Below are 25,521 nucleotides of genomic sequence, written 5' to 3'. Positions count from 1 at the left end.
CGGAAACGTCTAGAAGAAACCAAATGCTACTCACAATAATAAAGTGTCACTGTAATAAACTAACTGAGCTGTTGAGAGATGCGTACTTATAACGCTGCACTTAATATGAATTCGTTTAAATGAATATACATCGTTACAAATCTCTGTATTTATATATGATCTTACACAAGTGTCTCTTTTGGCAGCAATCTTTTTCAACTCACAAATTTTTTTCGGAAAGATTCAAGAACGTTTGTTGCCAACCAAATGGATTGATTGCTCAAATTAACCTGAGGTTTTCTGAAGAGGACATTATGCTGGATACCAAAAACGAATAGGTGAATTCAAGGATGATAAATGACCAATAAAATAATGGAGAGAGAGAGAGAGAGAGAGAGAGAGAGAGATTTAATTCAATGAACCTTGGATATAAAATTAATACGACAACCATAGATGCTTCATTATTATTTGTGATTAGAATTCTCTAAGAGTATACCAAACGTTGTCAGAGGAAAAGAGAGAGATTTAAAGTTTAATCACAGACAAACCAACCCAAACTCGCATTAGTTTGGATTGTGGAGGAAAACAAGAATAAAAATTATTCTGTACCGTAACCGCATGCATAAATAATATAATACCAAACTCTCATTATGTTGCAACTATTCTTCGAGCAAAAATATATTCAACCAATAATTTTTATTTTCATTATCATTGGACACGAAATAAAGCTGAAACGTATACAAACTTCACTTCACAAGATGCGTCCACTATGATTTTAATTGATCCCTAAGTAAGTCTATTTACTGAAAGCTGCTGTTATTATAAAACCTAGTTGTTATATTCACGATGTATGCTCACTGTCTGAGCTTCCGGTGTCAGAACAACTCGGGCGATATTTTGCAGTCCACAAGTGGGTTTTGTTCATCCAAGGAGTGGTCATTTTCGAAAAGTGTCTTTTCGTAACACGAGAGGCCCTTAGAAGCACAAAGGCATCCTCTCCACGCGGCCACTAATGGATCACGTCCGCTATTGATCAGGTGACTGAACAGCGGGACACCAGGTATTTCTATTAGCGCTTCTGACACGGGAAAGCGGGCGGGAAGTGGCCGAGGTAAAAAAGGAAGAGAGTTTTGCACAGCTCCGTCAACTTCTAACGCCTCTTTTCACTTGGAGAGGGCATAAGTCACTCCTCCGTACTGCAAACTCTCTTGCCGACAGAGAAGTGCCCTATTGAGACGGACACCGTTTCACGAAGACTGTTTCTCTCTCTCCCCCCCCCCCCTCCTTTCGACTAAATCGACCGGAATAGTGGCAGCTTCACTCTTTGACTCAATTGTAAATTACTATTGGCCCGCAGGTCAAATGGCTACGATTGTATTCTGACTTCTCACGCAGCATATTATTTTTGTGGTGTATCGCAGCCATACTCTTAATAATAACATTTTATACGATATATCCATTACAGAACACCTAGTAATTTCTTAGGAAAACGAAGTTTTTATAATTGATATAAATAATAACATTTTTCATTTAAATATTTTTAAATTTTACTTGTAAACGAAATTTTATGACTATTTCTTAAAATTATAGTTTTCCACACCATTTGTTAGTTCATATACGGTATTATAACTCTCTTACAAGTTTTTAAACAATTTTCATTCAATCCAATACCCTTGCAGGGTAATGGATGGCAATGCTGTACCAATGAAGTTTAACTGAGGTTCGGCTGTTGCTGTTACCCCCTTGGGTGATGAGATTCGAGAGTTTTTGAGTTCGCTCTCTTAGGGTTTTTGCCTTAAGGGAGAAATTTGAGTCTCCGGGGAGAGTTTTCTCCGGCACGGCCCGCTGAGGGGCTTTGTCGGTGAATTATTTTCCTCGGAATTTGAGCGGTTCTGCTCGGTGGTGGCGTGTGGGTGGAAGGCCATCACTGAGTGGAGCCAACGCTGAGATGGACGGTCTTTCGCCCACGAATGAGTGGCCTAGGGATCGTCCGAATTTTTAGAGACGGCTTTACCTTTACATATGGCAATGCTGTAGCCAATGAAGTTTAACTGAGGTTCGGCTGTTGCTGTTATCCTGGGTTAATGAGTTCGCTCTCTTAGGTTTTGCCCTAAGGGAGCACTTTGAGTCTCCGGGGAAAGTGTTCTTCGGCACGGCCCGCTGAGGGGTACTTGCCGGTGAATTATTTTCCTCGGAATATGAGCGGTTCTGCTCAGTGGTCGGGGAGCCCGTCACTGAGTGGAACCAACGCTGAGATTAGGACGGTCTTTCGCCCACTATGGAGTGGCCGAGAGATCGTCCGTATTTTTGAGATTTCACCTTTACTTACATAGTCGGCAATGCTGTAACCAGTGAAGTTCTAACTGAGGCTCGGCTATTGCTGTTACCCTTCTGCCATGATCACAGCTTTAATAGCTCAATAACACCTTATCCCTACACTGTCCTCTACAGATAACGGGGAAGATGAAAAGCATTCTTGCTTCGTCCCTTTAAGCCAGTCCTTATAAGGATAAGGACTAAACAATTTATTGATTCTGGAGGGGTGATGGCTGTCAATGCTAATCAATGAAGTTAAACTGAGGCTCGGCTGTTGCTGTTACCCCCTTGGGTGATGAGATTCGAGAGTTTTTGAGTTCGCCCTCTTAAGGTTTTTGCCTTGAAGGAGCAATTTGAGTCTCCAGGGAGAGTGTTCTCCGGCACGGCCCGCTGAGGGGCTTTGTCGGTGAATTATTTTCCTCGGAATTTGAGCGGTTTTGCTCGGTGGTGGCGTGTGGGTGGAAGGCCATCACTGAGTGGAGCCAACGCTGAGATGGACTGTCCTTCGCCCACGATTGAGTGGCCTAGGGATCGTCAGAATTTTTAGAGACTGCTTTACCTTTAAATATGGCAATAAGGTTCGGTTGTTGCTGTTACCCCCCGGGACGCAGAGATTCGAGAGTTTTGAGTTCGCTCTCTTAAAGTTTTTGCTTTAAGAGAGCAAAATTTGAGTCTCCGGGGAAAGTGTTCTCGAGCACGGCTCGCTGACGGGCTTTGTTGATGAATGATTTTCTTCGGAATTTGAGCGGTTCTGCTCGGTGGTGGCGTGTGGGTGGATGGCCATCACTGAGTGGAGCCAACACTGAGATGGACGGTCTTTCGGCCACTATTGAGTGGTCTAGGAATCGTCCGAATTTTTAGAGTTGGCTTTACTTACACATCGCCAATGAAGTTCTATCTGAGGCTTGGCTATTGCTGTTACCCTCCTGCCATGATCAGAGCTTTAATAGCTTAATAACACCTTATCCCTACACTGTCCTCCACAGATTACGGGGAAGATGAAAGCATTCTTGCTTCACCCCTTTAAGCTAGTCCTTATAAGGACTATGAGGATAAGGAGCAATTTATTGCAATTTGATTTCGATCTAATATAATATAATATAATAAAGGAAGCTATTAGCCGGATTAATCTCTCTTTAATTTAATATTTCTAATTATTAGAATTATAATAAAGGAAGCTATTAGCCCGATTAATCTCTGTTTAATATTTCTAATTATTATTATATTATTACCCAATCACTTGAACTACTATTGCGATACTTCAGCTCCTGTTACAGTGTTTGTAATAGTGATTAAACATTTTTGAAGAATCATCAAATTAACTGATTCTTTATATTTTATGCATTTAACACGAAATAAACTACATTTAATGGAATTATTGTATATTACAGGCGAAAGACCCTTCGCATGCGACCATCCCGATTGCGGTAAGACATTTACCCGTAACGAGGAGTTGACCCGTCACAAGAGGATCCACAGTGGTTTGCGTCCATTCCCGTGTCCGCTATGTGGGAAAAGATTCGGAAGAAAAGATCACCTCAAGAAGCATGTTAAGACACACCAAAGGGCACATATGGTTCCACTTCCAGTTCAAGCGTTCCAAGGATTGCCTTATTTCGTTGGAGATTGTTTGCCTTGGTTGTAGGAAAGAGCTGAACCAAGCCTTTCTTGAGTGATACCATTGACAACAGAACTTACGTATCATTGGCCTTGTGTGTTTTTATGCCTGATCACAGTAATGCCTCATTTGTTTGTACATAGTTTTATACGTATGCATAGTAGGATGCCATATTTTTCTATAGAATATTTCGAAAAGTTTTTGTAGATATCTGTATTTTTCTGAACTGTGTCCATAGAGTTTATTTCTGTGAAAATAAATCGCACTATTCACTTTCTGTAATTGAATTTTTTTTTTTTTAAATTTCAATACTTCATATTCCGATTTAAAAAAAAAAAGTAAAAATGAAACGGAATCGAAAAAAAAACACTTCGATTAAGTATTTAAAAAAGTATCTCAATTTTAACTGCAAAAATTAATTACATTTATTTTTGAGATTATAGCTGAGTGCTTCAGCACCCCCCCCCCCCCCCCACACACACACCTAAGCAGGTTATTTATTCAGGTATCACAATCTCATGTATTTAAATGCTTCCACCTTTTTTTTGATACTTGACTACAGTTTTTTTCAAGAATTGGCGTGTATTGTAACAATATATTTCATGTAATGATACTGAATTTTAATAATATTGCTGCTCGAAAAAAAAAAAAAAAAAAAAAAAACCGAACCATCTTGATAGCTTGCGATGCTCCGTAATTTTATTCGATTTTATTCTCACCAACTAAAGGTGATTCTTTTAATCATAATATTATTTCTTAGCGCATGGCAAACCAGGAGAACGGGCGAGGATGGATCCTGTATGTCTAGCTTACTTGAACTTTAAGGTATTTCAGAGGCGATGTACCGACTCAAAATATTATTGATTGAACGAGCACTAGGATATAATTTTTCCATGTTTTGTTGAGTGAAAAAACATCACATTTGATCTCTTATGGTATTAAAAGTCAAGATATTAAGTGTAACTCTCCCTCCACACACCCACACACACACGCGCTAAAGATGTATAAAAGTAAGGAGCATGTGGAACTTAATTCAATCGTTAATAACGACAATACCCTTTGGTTGAAAAGGTGATTGAGTCAGCTTGCTTGATTGCTTTGGGGAGGAAAAACCCAAGTTTCCGAAAGGCGAAATCTAGCAACTCATTATGCTTGGATTGGTCATTTTTAAGCAGGCAAACCGACATCGTGAAGATAATACATTCTCCCTTTGGGAGGGGGGGGGGGGATTGCAGTAGAGGAATGATAAAGCTAGCAGCATTAAAATTGCCAATAAACTCTTAACCAGAAGATAACCCGTCATTGGATAGGAGAGAAAGAGAGAGAAGGAACTCATATACTATTCTCTCTCTCTCTCTCTCTCTCTCTTATTTTAGGTAAAGCATTCCGTACTGCTACAGTTCCATTTTGCCGTATATATTCGCCTAAATTTTTATATCGCGTTCTGTCACAGCCGTTTCTTAAGACGTCGAAGAAAGTGTAGCAATGTTTTTGTAACGAGGCCAGGTGTGTGTCTTGTGAGTACGTTTTCCCCTTCTCAGTGACCGTTGACCTCCAGGCTACGTTTGTTTCATTGTGGTCGGATTGGATCGGACTAGAGGCACGTTGTAAATTTCCTCGACACTTAAGACGAGCACTTGCCCCAGCACAGTTCTCGTGGAACAATAGCGGGAGCTGTGAAATGGAGGCGCGAGGATATTTAAGAGTAACACACGAGACATCTGTATTCGTGACTGACCTTTGAAAGAGCGAAGGGTACAGAACACGGTTAAATGAAGTCAAAAGAGTAGATTCTTGGTGTGAATGAATAGTTGGTCGAAGATATCCGGATGGTTCTTAGAAGCAGTACTTGAAAAGGTTGGAACTTCTTTTAAAAGCTTTTAAGGTTTGGTTTCTTTTATTTTCAGTTCTTAATCTGCAGGTAGGTAAGAATTCCTTAGACAAAGTATTTCCGTAGAACGGTTTACTCACTGTTGAAGAAAGATCCCCAGAATTTATCAATCACCAAACAGAAGCTTTACAATACGTTGGGTTGCCAACGTATCTACTGAGGTTTAATTCGCGATGTTAAACTACCAGAAGCCTTTGAAGTATACGAAGAATATTCAGTTATTGACTTTGGAAAATCAGGCTACACACGGCCATGTCTACCATTGTCATAACATTTAGATGGTGCAAAGGAAATGTAATTAATTGCTTCTTCAAAGGCAATTTTTATAATCGTTTTCCAATGTTTTTTTTTTCAACCGAAAAACAATAGTCGCGTGATTTTTTTCAATCACGTAACATAGCTTAGATATACTGAAAATACATTTTCAGATGTTGATGAACACTGGTCAAGTGATTTTTTCAATTATTAGGAGTCGTGACGTAACATAGCTTAAATTTCTTAAATTGGTCACACACATACACAATTATTTCAATTATGTCTTCGTCTACCAATCTAACTAAAGTGATTGCTAATAAATTTGTATTCTGATGAACGAAACCACTGATTGCAGTTTGTTTCCATTGACACACCTAATCTGAAAGGACAACAGCCACGTCGTAAAGTAACGCATCACTGACCAGCGACCATTTTTATCTCTCGTGGGTTAGCACGTGCGACATTACAACGTGCACACATTGTGTTTACATGCACCACGAATGTGATGATCACGATGCATTGTGAGCGGGTACTTGATACGAACACCGAGTACAGGGTATCCGGACGTGAGGGCAGTTAGATTATCTAGCGGTATGCACGTGTCCGACACGCGGCAACAGTCCTCAATACTTCCTTTCCCACATCTTCCTGATCTCTCTAATGAACAGCGGTGGGTAATCTGATTGTTTCGGTGACGTCACTTGCTGACGTCATCGAAGAGATCTTCAGAAGCGCATGTACCGTTGGATCTTATGCTGGTCTGAAATTGCTTCGTTCGACGAATCTCCTCCTTCTTGTCCTTAAGATGTCTTCAGTGATCACATTTGCCTATTTGAGCATTCTTTAGGTAGTGAATCCAGTAATGGAAAACTTGATTAGATGACGTTTTATTGGAAGGAGTAATTGAATAGAGAGTAGTTTTATGTCACTTGCGATATTTATGAATGAGTATAGAAATTTTTTAAAGAGAATCATAAAGAATGCGTTTTGTGATAGTGGCAGTGTCTGCATTAATTATCTCAACCAATGAATCTAGGACTTTTTTTTATTAATATATACTATGGATATAATTTCGTTTTGCCTAATTTTGCCATAAAAATTATCCCAAGAAAATTAAAATAGAAAGAGAAAGAAAGAAAATAGCAAATGTCCTAAATACTAAATTTCATCAAAATTCGTCCAGCCAGAACTGGGAAATGGTGTAAACTGACTTATAGATAAACGAGGGAAATGAAGCTAATAAGTGCTACATATTTCACAAACCACACCTAAATTAAATATAGTAAACACTGTTCAAGAGTTTTAGAAGGACTCTACTCCCAAGTCATTCATTACTCTGTTATGTATAGTTTTCTATTTTTTAAAAAATAATTTCTTTATTTCTCTTACATTATTAAGTATAATAATATTCGTTTTGATTATATTTCAAAACAACGGTTTCCATACTGAATTACAACATCTCGTTTCGCTGAGAGTATAACTTAAAAAGATTATAACACTTAAACAGGGTAAATTGATACTTAAAAAGATTAAGGTTAGAGAATAATAAAGCAAATATTTTAATGTTAAATCAAATGAAATTAAACATTAATTTTATCCTTGCGATGTTTGAGGGGAGAATTATTATTATTATTATTAATTCCCTGTAACAGCGTACATCGGCATCCTTCAATAGCTCAGGAATGCGTAATATTTATTTACACAAAGTGCTGTGGATGTCTCAAACTTGTATATATCATCGTAACTGGCGTGTATTCGTTTAATCTATCCGTGATACAAGATAATCCGGCGGAAAGTCAGTGTAAACGAAACCACCTCACGCCAGTAAGCCACATAATCTACGGGTGTACAAAGCCTGAAGGACTCCTTCCATTCACGACCAGAGAACTCTTCTGCAGAAAAGTGGCCGAGAAAGGACCACTTGACTGTTGACAAGGAGAGGGATTTGTATTCAACTCTCGTTTCTAAGGTTACACACGTTTTGTAAGTAGCTCACGTGACAGTCGGGTCTCCCGCTGCGCGAGGTCGAAGGAGGAAACTTTTGTTGCATTGTGAGCAGGGCAGCCGTGGTGGTGGTGACACCGAGGGTAGCGCCGTCGGGAGCAGGGAGAGGTAGCGAGCGATGAAAGAACTTGATGAGCGACCAACACTCGGGTAAGTGATGATAAATTATGGAGCGGATGGTAATAACAAAATTTGGAACCCCCCCGTGAGCGTTCTTTATTCTCCCCGCTGTCCCTTTCCCATTCGTATTCTATTCATAGACAGAGAATTTCGGTACTAAGACAAAGATATCAGAATAACTCATCAGATAATATCATTAAGTTAATGGATTAAACGGTCGCCGCCAACCGTTTAGTCCATTAACTTAGTACTTATTAACTGGTTCCAACATGGTCAACAGGTGCAAGTCTCTTTCTCCTCCTCTCCTTTGGTCCACACACTGCCTAAATTCCATCCTTGTGTTTCCCGTGTTCACTAGTCGATGGTGACCACATCTTAACCATTCAAATATCATATCTCAGTAGCAATGAAATTTCTTTATTTGATCAAAAGCAATCGCACCCAGTAGAATAATATTCATCGATATTTATTTATCATATTGTGTGTGTGTTCAATTCTCTCTTGGCCTTTTGAGCATAAAAGAGCGAGATAGTACAAGAGGAGAGAGAGAGAACCCTCAGCTGACCAGTTTTAGCTGTTGAGCGAGCGGGTATATCTCAAACTGGCGTTTGTCTTTTCACTCATTAAAGAAAAAGTTCCAAAAAAAAGGGGAAAAAACACTAAAAACATAAAGAGTAAATAAATAAAAAGAACAACATTAAAAATACTATAAAAACCAGTATATGAAGAATAAAAAGCCTGTAAAATCTTGTTAAATCTAATAAAAGAATAAAAACAAGTGAACAAATTGAGAGTGACCTGGACCCAGAGATTCTGACCTAAAAGGTTTATGACCGAGTCGATTTTGGTCTCGCAGCCCGGGTTTGTTCAGGCCAACCTCCCTACATTGTAATTAAATGAAATTAGACCAAAATGACAAACTAACATAAAATCTTAAGAAGGTGATGAAATCAATGATGCTACTAATATGTGTAAACTTTAATTTCCCCCTGAGTAATATGACAAATAGTGAATAGCCTACGCCAGGGGGTTCTCAACCTGGTTGTGATCGCGAGCGCATTGGAGATTGGGAAAAGAGTGGTGAGCACTAATATATTTCTTTTTATATGAAAATGTATACTTGCTTATCATTTTGAATGATAACGATTAACAAATTAATTAACTATGACAAATTTAAAAGGAAGCAATAGAAGCATTTTTATTCTTATTTATCTGTCTAATGAAAACTGATTGCTGGGTAGATAATGTTGATTTGGGTTGATCAATGTTTCTTTTTCTAAGCTCAGATTTAGGTCGATGACTAACGTCAAAAGAGCTATGATTGCTTGAAATGACGTTCGAGGTTGTGTTCCTTCCTCGCTGATGCAATGCCATCGCATAATAAGCAAAAACATTTATCTTTACTCTGAAATTACTCTGAATAAAACAATAGTCTTCTTCCCAATCGTTATTGAATTTATAGGTTTGTTGTTTTTTATTTGAATTACTCATTTTGGCGCAAAAGTTTTAAGTGTGAAGTGATGACACATCCCTCAAGCCCACGGTTGCCAGTAGACTAAATACGTAAAACATACGTACAAAATTGGAACTGTTAACACTCGCACTCAAAGACAGAGGAATTACAAAATGTTCGGAATATAACATAAGTGTTAACATTTTTTATGATTTCGATAAATATTATTACTAGAGAAGGCTTATATTTCCCAGTTTTCATTTTATTTTTGCCTTATTTAATAATTGATAGCGGGCGCATGCAAATAGCTTCGCGGGCGTAAATGCGATGGCGAGGATAGGGTTGAGAACCGCTGGCCTTCTCCTTATGAACCGTTCTTCACCCAAGAGGGTCTTTCCTGCAACAAGAATCGAGGCAGACAAGCAAAGAAGCATTTCTTAATTCGATGGAAGATTCTGTTATTCTCGTTTTGAAGAGATGTGTTTTAAGTATTTTTCACATGCGATACTTTAGAGCACTGATGAGAAAAATCAGGTGTTTTTTGTTTTTCCTCGAGGGCGGGGGAGGAATTGCAATAGTACCACCTCAGAGAAAGCACACCGGGATCCTAAGCACTTCAAAAACAAAGAAATTAAAACGTTTCCACTGCTTTGGGCTAAACTGAACCATCCGAACTCCAACTGCAACAAATCCTTTTAGTGTATTACATGTGGTATAGTACCACTCAGGTGACACCTCAGCGCGTGGTCCAAAACAGGATAGGAAATATTCAATAAAATATTTAATTACATTATCAGATTGATGATCTTTTTTTTTTTTGGCTAGATGGGTGAAGCAAGAATGCTTTTCATATTCCCCGTTATCTGTAGAGAACAATGTAAGGATAGGGTGTTATTGAGCTATGAGCTCTGATCATGGCAGGACGGTAACAGCAATAGCCCAGCCTCAATTAAAACTTCATTAGCTACAGCATTGCCATCCATTACCCTCCCTGGGTACCCATTTTAGTCGCCTAGTACGACATGCATGGGCTACAGTGGGGCTATTCGTATCCCGGCCACCACACGGGGTAGATTGATGATTTGGTTTAATATCAGATTATTATACTCCAAATATAATAAATCAATTGTACTTTATAATGTACTTTTAAATTATTTTTCTTTTTAATTTTAATTGGAGATAATAAATAAGTATTTCAATTAGAAATAAATAAAACATTATTGTTATTAAAAAATTGCAGCTTAAAGAAAAATATTGTTTATCAATTGCATAGCGTGCTCAGAGACTTCGGTTCCCAACTCAGCAGTCGAAGTAAATGTGCTTACTTGTATAGTGTTTGCAAGCCAAAATTAAATGGAATGGTTAAAAAAAATCTTTCAGTTTTCAAATAGCTCAGGATTTCCATATGTTTTTCGATGGTTGAGATCTACTGACTTCATATGAGTGATTTTCTAGGCATCTCAAGCAAACGGAAATCTGAGGGACTTTTAGTATCAAACACCCTACGCTATAAATGCAATTGGTCCAATGAATCACTCACATTTATATTCGAAAAGAAAGATAATCTGTATTGAAGTAGTTGAAGCATAACCCAAAGGCAAGCTAACCCTAAAGTGTCAATAACATATTAATCGATATTTTAGAGTTTACAGTTCAGCGAGCTTTTATGTTATATATTATAATATGTTTATACAGTGTTCGTTTAATTTTGAAGCAGTAACTCTTTCTATCGTTTCTAGTTTTATAATAGCAATAACCTATCCAATCAGTGGTCCTAACAGGCACTTAAAAGTCTACGATTTTCCAAGTATTCTTGGACTTCGCAACCGTAATTCGAGGATGAATTGGTTATCCTATGCCTCCCGGTGTATCCTATGTTCTTTGAATACGTGTGTTCATGAGACTGGTTTGCCTATTCTTTGGGGGGGGGGCGAAAAAACCGAGTTTCCGGGTGATAAAACTCCTTACCACCGAATGAGACTGGCTAACTCACCTTTCGTCGAAAGAGACCAGATAAAGGTTCCTCGTCACTGACGGGAATCGAACTCAGGTCTTTCCGACTCAAGGGATTCGTCTATACCGACTGAGCTACGGAGGCTCAACAGCAATAACCAACCATCATTATTTCCGTAAATATATTGTAAGTTCTTGTTCAAAATCCCTTCAAAGCTTTTTCCCCCTCTATTCTTTGATAAAGACCATCTCTGTTAATGGTATAAAAATACTCGTAAATGATATACATCTTCCGTGTCTAATTTGAAGAACAAAACGGACACCACCTTTATTAATATCATTGAAATTGCTGCAAATTCTAGTGAGAGAACATTATGCTATTATTACCATAACAGCATAATGTTCTGTCATTAGAATTCTGTGAACTCCATTGTAGGTTAAAATCTTGTCATGGTTACAATTATATGCACGTAAAAGACAGAATATAATGCTCTATTGGCACATCAAAGCCTAATAAGTAACTTCCAATAACGACTAAAACTGTTGTCGGTTGAAGCATGTAAAAATCACACGACTAGTCACATTTGAACAGGTTATACGGGAGAAATAAAATACTGTTGTTAGTAACCGTCATCCTAAATGCAATATTATGGTTGCTGCCATAAAGTTGTTGAATATTACTGTCACACATGTCTGATAAAAACTGCAGCAAAGGAGTATTTTGATTTTGGTTTAGTGGTGGGCCTCGTCATCTATGATGCCAAATTAACAAATATCTCTTCAAGATGCGCGCTGTACTCTTACAACCCATCCTGGCCAACCTTCTTTTAAGTAATAGGCCTAATAGTCTGTTAATGACTATTAGGCCTGATCCTCTCTCCAAATCTTTTATGGCTGTTAGTGTGTGCGTTCTCTAACTGGTTTGTTTAGTTGGCAGAAAATAACATTTGGATTTTCTGGATGTGGAATACCCTGTCGCCTTTGTATGACTGACCAATTAATTTTCAACATAAAATTTCTTAAAGAATGCTTCAGTATAAAATTCCCCACAAAGTATTTGAACCTATATTCTTTCATTCAAAGGCTGTTTACTACTAGATGAGCTACAAGGCGTTGGATATACCAGTGAAGAAGCTGATTTTGTCCACCTAATACGACAACTCCCAGATGCAATATTTAACTTTTTATATCAACTACATACTTTTTCATTCTTTTTCTTAATATTTCGACAATCCTTTCTCTTATTCGTCATTTATACAAAGCAAATGTAACCAAACTCTGCTAATTTTTTATGGTGATACTTAATCCTGAAAAATTATTACTAATTCATGAGCACATTCAATCTGCAAATGTTAATTATTTTTGTACTCTCGTACCAGATGCCTGTCGGTAATTAATTGCGACCGATTGTAGGCTGGTGCCATCATATCCCCATGTTTTATTATTTTTTCTCAGGGAACCTATCCTGAAGTCTTTGGGGATTCGTCAATAGCCAAAGGCGTTTCCTGAGATGGTCCCCTTAGGGTGGTTTATGAAATATTCATAAATGCGACCTCCTGCCATTGTAAGGGACTTCGGCCATAAAAGACTGCTCCAATGACAGCCATTGGAGAACCGAGATCGGCCGACCTTCCCAGATTATAAACCCCGTCCCATGCAGCTGGGTCGTACTGCCTCCCTATTGTTGGTGCTTACAAGGGGAGGAGTATGTGTGGGGAGAACACAATTTCCTACATTTGAATCACAATGAGACACTTTATTAGTGAATATAAGCCGAAACTTTGCTGAATTAAATGGCAATCGATGAGATGGCTAATAAGAGAAAAACTTTGTTCCTTTGGGAAGCGTTAACCTCGTTGCCACACAAGCTTTTTGACTTTTCCAGTTCATTCTGTGCAGAGATTAAATCTTGCAAAGGTGCATTAATTTTATATGCAGCACTTACAATTAATTCTAATTTTTTCTATTAAATATAATTGTATCTAAAATATTTTAGCAAACTTATAAAGAAAATTGTATAATAATTTTGAAAAATCTTTTTTATTTCAATAAACCTTAAAATTGTTTACATATTAATTATATAAAATTTTTATCTGGGTAATGGATGGCAATGCTGTAGCCAATGAAGTTCTAACTGACGCTCGGCTATTGCTTTTACCCTCCTGCCATGATCAGAGCTTTAATAGCTCAATAACACCTTATCCTTACACTGTCCTCTACAGACAACGGAGAATATGAAAAGCATTCTTGCTTCGCCCCTTTAAGCCAGTCCTTATAAGGACTTGTGACATTTCACAATTTTTTAAAAGAAGTTTTGATATTTAGCTGTTCCTAATCAGAAGAAATACTTTTTTTTTTTACTTTTCAATAGATGTTTTATTAAATTTCCATATCTTTCCTTTTTTTTAGTAAGTTTATAGAAAAGTCATTTCGCTCTGTAATAATTTATATTTAAATTATAAAATAAACGCATTTGATAAAATGTATCCGAAGTTAAATAGACACTTTACAGTAAGATTTGAACTTCAGATACAAATAGATGAAGTTGACTTAAAATACATCCCTCAAAGTCTCTCTCTCTTTCTCCCCGTTCCTACTGATAAAAAATACCAAAAAAAAAAAAAAACGAGGAAGCAGATAAAGTTGTGTTTTAGAAAATAATCATCTAAATAAATAAACAAAAATATCTAAGAAACTATGAACAAATTGAATAAACAAAGAGAAAAAAAGAAACAAAATAAAAACTAAATTAGCAAATACAATATACAGTATATTTAAGTATAATATTTTCTTTTCCATTATTGTAATGATACTTCGTCTTCGCATACACCACAAAATTAATGGATCTTGTATCTACTTTTAAAATTGTAGAGATGATTAGTGTTATGAATGCATATGTGAAGATGACAGATGGAACGCCATCTTTATTGCAAGGAATTTGCTAAAAGCTCAAAACCTGGTTTATTGAAATAGCTCCAGTTTAGGCTTTGAATGCTTACAGCAATGAATGGGACACACTTCTGAGTAGGTAGACTTGCAAAATGCATCATTAATATCCGAGATTTCTGAAATCATTTTCGATGGAAACTTTTAACGAAATATGAGGCTTTTCCCCATACTATCAATTGTGGTTTGATCCCAATGCGTTCCGATTCTCTTTTGCTACTTCCTCTTCAACAGAGTAAACTTCCTCATGGTCACGGTTGTCACATGAGCGAATTGCTTTGTTAAGAGGCTTATGAATGATATGAGAGGAGCTACTCTTAACGGAGTACAGTGCAAGGTAACCTATTACAATTCTATTACTTGTGGATCAGTGTGAGTTGGTAGTCAACCAGCCGTAAAACTGGAAGTAGAGATAAGGGAACTTTACGTTACTGACTAATGGCAGGTAACAAAAGTTGCACCATCCTGCAGTACACCTAGGACAACGGGGACTTGATACATCTGCTACGAGTAGACTTTTGAACTTGAATGGTCATTGTCAGTGAGAGAACCACAGCTAATATGGTTATAATGGCCTCTACGTGTACTGCCGGGAACGACAGAGAAAGAACTCCAAGGATATTCTGATTTTTATAAGAATGCACAATGTAATGCATTGAAGAAATAAAGAAAATGGATGCGTTGATGGATAACTCTACTGATTTCCATATAAACGATTTCTGTAGCAGAGTGATGAATAAATAGTTTACATTGTACAATGGTGTCGTGATCAATTTGGTTATTCTTTCCCTAGCTTTTTAGTTAGGGAAAGGCTAAAAGTCTAAAAAAGAAAATAAATAAATAAAATTCCCCAAGCATAGGTCGGGAACAACCTTCCTTAAAATGCTTCCGTGAATTGCTGAACACGGGAAGTTCTTTTAGTCTGTACAAGCCTTCTCAAACGACGGCGATCTCGGTTCTGACATATCTGCGGACCACAGTTACGCCTCTTAAATCCGCACGGTGGTTTATTTTCCCGCTGATTAAACACCAGGGGATATCTCACCTATTGGGAAAGTAGTTAGCTCTGCTGTTTTCAAAATTGTAGCTCCAGCCAGACGGGCACCCACAATAAGCCCTTTATCGAACTCCGAAAGATAGAAAGATAGATCTCCAAAAGAAAGATTAGGAAGGGACTCAACCTTAGCAAGGGTTGAGTCCCCCTTCTAATGAAGGGTTACTGGCGTATTAATGCAGAGGAGTGGTCGGTTCGCCACTCATCTGCTGCATCCCCTAAGGGCAATAATCATGACTGTAATCCATGTGTGTTCACGGGGCCGATTTGCATGCTTGCGGGATGAAAAACTTCAGATAAACTGACGGAAAAACCCTACTGTCCACGCCCAGAACCGGCTAACTTGGCTCTGGCTGAGGAAGATCCTTCAGCTCCTCACGTCATTGACGGGAATCGAACCTAGGACACTCTTTCCCCAGGTATATGGTTGCGAAGCGCATAGCCACTAGGCTAACCGCGCGGACAATAATGGGACTACTTTATAGTAAATAAAATATTATAGGAAGTATTTAATATTAAAGCGCCTCCGTAGCTTAGTCGGTACAGACGAAGAAGCCCATTGGTCGGAAGGACGTGGGTTCGCTTCCCGTACATCTGGTCTCCTTTGACAAAAAGTGAGTTTGCTGGTCTCATACGAAAATAGGTTTTTCTTCCCTGTGAATACAGGTATCTACAGACATTGGATACTCCTGGGAGAGGAGTGACCGACCTATTCTGTGGGATTTCCGGTTTCGAATTCATAATAGGCTACGAAGACTAATACGTAACCGTAACAGGCCACTAGGCCTAATGCATAATTATATATATAATATAATTATATATAATATATATATATATGTATAATATACATAATATATATATAATATATATATATTTGTAATCATAGACTTATATATACATATTAAATATATATTATATATATATAATATATATTATATATATAATATATATATATATATATATATATATATATATATATATTATATAATATGTATTAATAATATAAATAATAAATATAAATATAGAGATAAAAATAAATATACCGATACAATCATAATGTATATACAATTACATTGAATAATAATAATAATGCAAACAATTTTATATTAATTTTATAAGATATTATATTCTTTCTTATATTTTTAATAATAATTATAATGCTAACAATAACATCAAACTTTTATTAGAAAACTAATAAGAAAAGTAAAAATAATTAAAAACTTATTATAACACCTAAATAATAATTATATACGTATAATATTAGAATTTAAGAATAGATATGATCGCTCACGCTGACAGTCGACCAGACCGTCAATACTTTATCCGAAAAGGCTATTTTATTTTATATATTTTATTTTAAATATCCTCAACAATTTGGTCATTTCCCCCAACTTTACTGTTACTGGCTAAAAGTCTAAAAAAGGAAATAAATAAATAAATAAAATAAAAACGTGTTTATACATTAAGTGCGCTTTTGTATTTATGTACGATTGTTTAATAATGTCTATTAGATAAATTTTCAAAACAAATGATTGTTGTTATTATGTATCCGCACTTAGGAACTCATGTAGGTAGGGCCTTAGAAAGTGTAATTCCTTTGTACTTATCATATTCTCCCTAAGAACAGCATTCATTGTAAGGCACTCGCAATATCCACTGTCAGCTTATTCCATTCACTCACTACATGCCATGAAAAAACTCTGCATTCTTCATAATAACACATTTTTCAGCTTACAGGGATGATCCCGAGTTCTTCTTCCCCACACATACACCTGTGATGAGATAAAATATATCCTGTAAGCACAGTAGTCTAGATGAGTCTTATCAAGGCCACCTAAAGTAGGAAACTAACTTCTTGATTCCTATCAGCTGGTGTTCAGTTCAACATTGCAATTATCCGATGTAATGTTTTACCCACCCAATGTGGTTCTTAAACTTTAACTCGCTGTTCGCCATTACTCGTAAGTTCTAGCTTCGTCAGCCAGTCGCAGCAAATTCCCATTAATGTAATACTCATTCGGCAACGTTTTGATTCCAAAACGCTTAACCTAGCACTTAATAATATTAAAATGCCATTCATTAATATTCGGCCGTAGAATCGGTTTGTTCAAGTCAAACTGCACAGGTTCTTTTTCCCAAATGTCCCTTATCATATGACCCAGCTTGCATCAACTGCATATAATTGAATGTTTCCCTCCAGACCCATTTCCCATATCATTAATTTACAAGTTAAACATCACTGATCTAAGATTAGAACTCTGTGATACTCCACTAGTCACCGTTCTCTTAGATTCAGCTCCTCATGCATCACTCTCTGATACCAGTCAGATGATCATGCTATAATCCATATAATAACATGCTTTTTGTGTATACTAACTAACCCCTTTCTGTGTATAAAGGCCGTCTTTGTGAAATTCTGCCAAATTTTCCTGTAAAAATCTGAATTCGTATCCATTTCCCTTATCTAACTCTGTTGTACTCCCCCTCTCTTTAAACTATGAAAATACTTACTGGTAAATCAAGACTTACAGTTAACAAAGTCAAACTGTCATCTATAAAAGATCAAAATGTTGTCTTTCTTCCCGGATGTGATTTTTAGCAACCTCTCTAATACCTTAATAATTCCTCCATAGATACAATATTGATTTGTAATCGGCTAGACCACTTGTAGCTACACCCTTTATGATAGAATTATCTTTTCCTCCTTTCACTCACCAGGAACTGTGTGCGTGTTGAGATAAAGGACCAGGTTAGGGCATATCTAATTCCTAACACTTCCTTTGGTATTCTTGCTGATATTTCATCCAAAACACCAACTGTTATGTTGGTATAAGGCAGTGTTTCTCAAACTTCAAACATCCTCGTACCCCTTCTTAAATTTTCTTTATTAACAAGTACCCCTTGTCAAAATAAATAATAAATAAATAAATAAAATATGTTTCATTGTAAATGTCTATTTTATTTGAATTTAGATGTACATGTAAACAAAAAATTTGATTTATTTTTAATAGAACAAACTTTATAAAGATACTATACATTTTTACTTACTTGAAATAATTTATCATCAATGAGAGGAGTGAAATTGCTTATGCTGAGATAAAAGTTCAGCAAATTTTGGCTCTATAGTTGTTAATTTCAATCTCAGATGCGGTTCGACATCTATAATGCGATTCCTCTTCCTCGCCTTAATATCTACAAGGGCCGAAAATCAAACTTCGCACAGACATGACACTTGGAAATAGAAAAATGAACCTTACAGCTTTATCTGTTAATTCAGGAAATTCATTAATTCATTCTGTATTTGTAGCCAAAATGATGATAACGTATTCTCGTTGTGTTTATTTTTAGGGAAACCATCAAAATCTAGTTCTAAAAGTTGTGCTTCTTCTATTGACGATAGACCCTTTGGCATAGATTTATTGATATCGAAAGGGTATCTTATCCACTCAATATTAATGTCCAATTCAAGGAAATACTTTTCAAGATTCATTTGTAAGCTTTGTAAATGCTGTTTGATAGTAATTTTCACATCATCATCATTAATTTGTTCATTTGAACTTACGAGCAATTCATGAAGAGATAGAAACGCGTCAAATTCTCCATTACCAACCTGCTTTTGCCATAACTCCATCTTTGCCAACGTGGCGTTCACTTTATCTTGGACATGAAATATAGAAATTTCCTTGCCTTGTAAAGATAAATTAAGACTATTTAATGCAGTAAATATATCTGCCAGATATGCTAATTGATTATGTGAACCTCCATAGCTCAGACGAAGCCCTTTGGTCGGAAAGATCTGAGTTCGATTCTCGTCAGTGACGTGAAGAACCTTTATCTGGTCTCTTTTGACTAAAGGTGAGTTAGCCGGTCTCATACGGAGGTTGGGGAGGAGGGGACTTCTCTCGGAAACTCGGGTTTTTCGTCCCTCAGAACAGGTAACCGGCTAGTAGAACACACGCCATTTACAGACAAGAATACTTAGAGGAATAGGGGTAACTGCCTTATCCTCCTATTACCGTTAGGAAATCCAAGGATACCTGGCAGGCTGTGGCCGCTTAAGTGCCTGTTAAAGCCCCTGATAATAAAAGGCAATTAATGTAAAGTCATTAGCTTCCAAATATCGTTGCATATCAAGTGCAAATATATCTCGAATTTCAGATATATTTTTCTCCACTTGCATTCAATTTAAATTAATGTGAATTGTAAATTGAATTTAAACTAAGATAAGCAACGTGCTTACTAATATTGGCGCATGTTGGTTTTATAGTTTTACATGTTTTCGATAGATGGCACCACAACTATATAGGAACATCCGATGTACTGAGTGAAAGATTTTTCGTGTTTTTTTATTTTCTTTTTTTAATTATAATAAATATGATATAAAAAATCAAAACCAACATACAGTATAATATTTACAATATCTTATACAGAAGTGTAATGCATTGGCCAAATTTGGATACACTGATATATAATGCAAGTAAACGTACTTTATGTCTATAAACTACAAGCAGTTCGTGGTGTGTGTGTGTGTGTGTGAGAGAGAGAGAGAGAGAGAGAGAGAGAGAGAGAGAGAGAGAGAGAGAGAGAGCGAGTGAATCGATTTTAATAGCGGTGCGTCAAGATAAAGAAGGAGGTTTATTTAAAAACATAAAGAGTTGAAGCATAAAATCTCAGGTTAAAACGAAACGAAGGACTGTTGAAAATGATATCGTGCAAACTTGCCGAGGAGGAAATGCTAAAACGTCTTCCTCAGTATAGTTTCAATCTTAACTGAGAATTTTTGTTTTCTCTTTCCCAATAGAATTTGATCTAGTCTTATGTGAAATAGAGATTAAAAATAAAATCTAATTATACTTTAACAATCATTACTAAAATTATATTTAATATAAACACCTTCTAGCTATTAAATAGTGATATTAATATATCAGTATATGTTACGTGTTTCAGTGGTTCTTAACTTTTTCGAAATCATGGAACCATTTTGATTATAAGAAAAATTTGGAGAACACAAAAAAGCATTAGTGTCATAAAGTTAACAATGCAAATATGCATGTATTTGCCTTTTATGAAAATGGAACTTATTTTTATGCGATACTTGAGCTCGTCGGCTTTCGCAGATTTCAGCAATATCAGGTCTAATATGTGATGTGGCTACCCTCATGATTGTCTATATTAGTAAGTCTTTCACGCTTTTTAGTTTTTATATTAGTTAATATTGAGAAACCGAGCTCACACAAATATGATGTTGAAAACTGTAACAAAAGTTTCAGTGCCCTTGTGGAGAGAGCTGGGTATTCGGCTTGGACAAAGATCAAAAACTCCTCAAGAGTTATTTCAGAGAATTTAATTTTTAGAGGGCGATCCGTTGACAAGGCAAATAATTGTTCTTCTTCTTGTAACGAAAATCCACAACTCGACGTATTAACTGTGCCAAATGGATTTCGTATCCAGTCATAATTGCGTGTAGTTAAGGAAGGAAAGTAACTTGAAATCTTTTCTTCCAATATTGTTAATTGTTCTGTTATAACCGAAATAATTCCCTCGACATTTTTATTCAGTGTAGCCAATTACACTCAGAACTATCACGTGACATCTTTCACCGGCGGAACACTTGTAACCAGTTCGCGGAACACCGGTTTAGAACCACTGTGTTAAGTATACGCCAGCATATATATGTTCTAAAACAGCGTTCTTCAACCTTTTTACACCTGCGGACCGGGGAGAATAGGAGAAATATTTCGCGGACCGGCTGATGGCTAAGACAGAAACAAAAACCAATGTAGATAGTATTTTATTTATTAAATCTAATGTTATAAAATTACAATTTTTAACTAGTGCGATATCTGCTGCTGCTTGGAGGTTATAAAATTTGATACACGTGGCTGGAGCGTTGTTTCTGAGAGACAAAAAGAGCTGCAATAACATCGATTCGATTTCTCTGTTTGGTTTTTATTACTGAAATTGGCTGAAAAAGTCTTTTCGCACAAATAGGAAGTCGAAAAAACGACCAACAATTCGATAGCTTTATAACTCAGAGATGGATATTATTTTTCGAGTGATATCCAAAACTGAGACAATGATTGCATTTTATGTCTGGAGACCAGTGACATCAGAAGACAATTCGATCAGCTTTTCTTTTTCACGAAGATCAAGTGCGCATGATTTTATATCTTGCAAGAAGGGATTATTAATCCAGAGGTTACCTTTACGAGGATCCTCATTTTCAGGGAAATAATTATTAAAGTTTTCAGCTAACGCCCTTAAATTTTGACTTATTATGTTGATTATGACTTTCTTGTTGACATCAGCAGCAATCAAAAATTCTCCCAAAAGTGGAAACATTTTTATATCTTCCTCTTGTACGCGACTATCCCAAAGAGCCAGCTTCTTTTTGAACGCATCCATTTTATTTCTCAGTGTAAAAATATTTGTACAAGACCCCTGAAGAGAAATATTAAGTTCGTTAAGAAGGCTAAATATGTCCGCCATGTACGCAAGCTTAGCCATCCATTCCTCATTCAACAAAGGCTCTATTAGGTCAGATTTTCGCAGAAACTGCTTTACTTCGTCCCTCAGTTCGAAAAGGCATGCAAGAACCCTTTCTCTCGATAACCACCTCACTTCTGCATGGAGAAGGAGATGTTGGTGGTGTGAGTCCATACTCTCACACAGTGTCGTGAACAGCCTGGAGTTCATAGCTCGACTACAAACTTCATTAATGATCTTCACCGGGTCATTCATCACAGTGTTTAGTTCAGTAGAAATTTCTTTGCAGCTAGGTGCTCCCGGTGGATCATACAGTGAGTGGACAAAACCTCTGGGTGCGCGACTTTCTTTATTTTCGCAACTACTCCTGAGCGACGTCCAGTCATGCTCGCAGCACCGTCCGTACACACTCCGACGCATTTGCTCCAGTCTAAGCCCTGCGCTTGTAAATACCCTTCAAGAGCATTAAATATCTCTGAACTAGTGGTCCGTCCAGGTAAGTCAAGGCAACAAAGAAGTTCTTCCCTTAAGTCTTCATCTTCACTATACCTCACCAAGCAAAGCAGGATAGCATGGTTACTCACGCCAGTTGATTCATCTAAGATGTCTAAGATGCAAGGCTTTACTAACTCCTCACCAAACGCAAACGTTTTTTTTCGTTTTAGATATTCGAAAAGCAACTAAATAAGACGCTCGAAGCAACGACTTGTCACTAGTCGTCATCATTTTCATTTCACTTTTCTGACTTTTCATCTGGTCACGTAATCTTTGAAAAAATCTAGTGGCTTACCAGTAAAATCTCTATGATTCAAATGCAAATGACGAGCAAGTTTGGAAGGTTTCATAGCGTCATTTGACAGAATTTCGGAACATACTACACACAAAGGCCGGGGCGATAGTTCACTGCCAGGAGCTAACAATGAACCAAGCTTTAAATAGCCCTTGTCGAAACGCTTAACAAAGTTTCTTTTTCTTCTTTTGGTTTGTATTGTACATTCCGAAGTATCAACATATTTCTTTTTTTTGTTTGTTTCTTCTAAACTTGAAGCATTAGTACTTGCATACTTTTGGTACGATCACTACTTTTCTCCTGAATATTGTCCTTGCTTCTACTAAAGAATTAAAAGGATTTGCTGTTTGACTCTTTTTTGTCTCCATTTTGTAGGGTTTCAAATTTTACGAAAGAAATAACTTGTTTTCCGAAATACCACAACACAATATTAGAAAACAATACGGACGAGCGCGATAAAATAAGAATTTTTGCGACGTGTCGTCGACAGGCGAGCTGACGCAATACTGGCATTCGAAGGCCGCGCACTTCGCCTATACTTTCCGCGGACCACAGGTTGAAGAACAGAGGTCTAAAACATTCGGTAAATAATTACTGCAACACAAAGAATAATGAAAATTTGTATGATGATGCGGAGTGTTCGTTTCTGTGTACTGGATAAGATTAATCCCACTCGATTATTTATCCTAATATCTGCTTAAGGCTATTACTTAAAGAACAGCAATGCAATAATTGAAAAACTATTCTGAGTTTCTGGAGCTTACGCTAAAATCTGTTAATGATATTTAGTGAGACGTTGGCTGATTAAGTAAATCCGGTCGTTAGAAGTGTTGGGAAAAATCTGAAAGAAAAAAGCAGAAAAACATGGAGAAAACAAGAGATTTAATCAAACTGATCTTTATTACAGCAAAGAAGTCATTAATTCCTTGTGGTGTGCAGAGGAACAATTAATAACATTTATTAATTAATAACAATTAGTAGACAGTGATTTAAATAATTAAGCGCCTTTGTTGGTTTGCGGATAATCTAATAAGAGCGAAATTAGGACAATGATGAAGTTGCATTTACCACGTCACATATGAGATGGGATCTGTTTCAAGGAAACAGATCCCATCTCATAATAGTAAACTCATAATAAACCTATCATCACAAAGAGATGGTTATGAATAAACCCATAAATTCTTATACACTGTGGTGAAATAAGTATAGAGACACTTATTTTTAGAATATTTGAATGCAACACATTGGTATGCATATTTGTATTTTCCCAAGTAGCTAAGGAATAGACATATCCGTGTGAGCTAATTGCTAAACAATCTCGATTCTATTAATATTCACGGTCTGTAGAAGTATCTTCACTGCTCGTGTACGATGTGGTGTGACATTGCCATCCTTAAAAATGAATTCTTCACGTACAACACCACGGAACATGATTTTGAAGAACTTCAATGCAATATCGTTCACTAGTCACAGTACCTTTTTCAGCATGTTCGGCGCATCTATTAAGCATATGCCACCCACACCGTGACCATAACAACACCGTATTTATCCCTTCCAAGAACATTCTTCAATGGTAAGCATTACCACTCTTATGCCAGATCAAGTGTCGTCCAGAATCGGAGGAAAGATTAAAACGACTCTCATCTGTAAAGAGTACCTTAGCCCATTGATGTCTTGTCCAATTTTTATGGTTACAAAACCACTGAAAACATGCGCTGCGATGAACTGCGAATAAAGGGACAGAGACTGCAGATCTTCGAGCGCATAGGTCTACTTGTCGCAGACGACGTGCCACTGTTTCGAGATATCCGCGTAAACCTGTGCTTCAGTGGAGCGTACTTGCTAGCTGACCTGTTGTGGTGCTTATATTACGTTTTGCTGTTATAATCAAAAATCTGTCTTCGTGCTCCGTAGTAATCTCAAAGACCTCATCTAGTAAAATCTTTGGGACATTACAAGACATCCAATTTTGCAACTTCTTTCCTTCACGAAAGCTGCTTCCTTCGAACACAATTCGCTTAGTGCAGCCTTTTGCCTTTTATCCTGTTGAGTGATATCACGTGACCCCCCCCCCCTTTGTGCGCGATTCGAAAATTTGAATGTGTACCCGCCTTCTACTCGTAACTGTTAGTTATACAAATTAACACAAGCTGATTCGTTTGAATTTTCGGATCTAATATTCAGTAACAGTGTTCGCCCTTAATTTTTGGACACCAATGTTTAAGATAAATATGAATTCTGAACGGTGGTAAAAGGCTGTATAACTAGCTCAAAAATCAAGACCTTTGGTTCACTGATGTGTTATTTCATGAAAAATCGAAGAAGTAATCCCCCCCACCACCAAAAGTAAACCAGCCTGAAATCAGCAATGCACACTACATTAGTGTAAAGAACACCGTCATTGATACAGCTTTGAATGTCCATGATATGGAGAAAATAATCACGCTGTCTCGCTTTTTAAATGGATTAGTGGAATAGTGGAGGATGTGCACCCCCCACCTTAGATCAATTGTTGAATGCATCAACTCACCTACTTACAACTTCTCTAAATATCTCGCATCTTTCTTGAAAAACCTAACAGGAAAATCCTTCTCTTATATAAAAAATTCAGCTGACTTCGTGTCTAAAATCAAAGACTTCAAACTTAATAAATCAG

At 36.9% G+C, this 25,521-nt stretch overlaps 1 protein-coding gene across 1 annotated transcript; it reads right to left on the bottom strand.

Annotated features, from left to right (window-relative positions):
* Positions 1–21,676: 21,676 nt before the first annotated feature.
* Positions 21,677–22,495, bottom strand: LOC150106442 (zinc finger MYM-type protein 6-like). Its single transcript, XM_090392998.1, has one exon. It carries the CDS (start codon positions 22,493–22,495, stop codon positions 21,677–21,679), a length of 819 nt encoding a protein of 272 aa, XP_090249124.1.
* Between the last annotated feature and the right edge of the window lie 3,026 nt (positions 22,496–25,521).

The sequence above is a fragment of the Typopeltis vanoorti genome, chromosome 5 (genome assembly GCF_054136105.1).
Source record: "Typopeltis vanoorti isolate ZY-2024b chromosome 5, IOZ_Tvanoo_1.0, whole genome shotgun sequence".
Lineage (NCBI taxonomy): Eukaryota > Metazoa > Arthropoda > Arachnida > Uropygi > Thelyphonidae > Typopeltis > Typopeltis vanoorti.
This window is presented reverse-complemented; position numbering and strand designations above follow the sequence as displayed.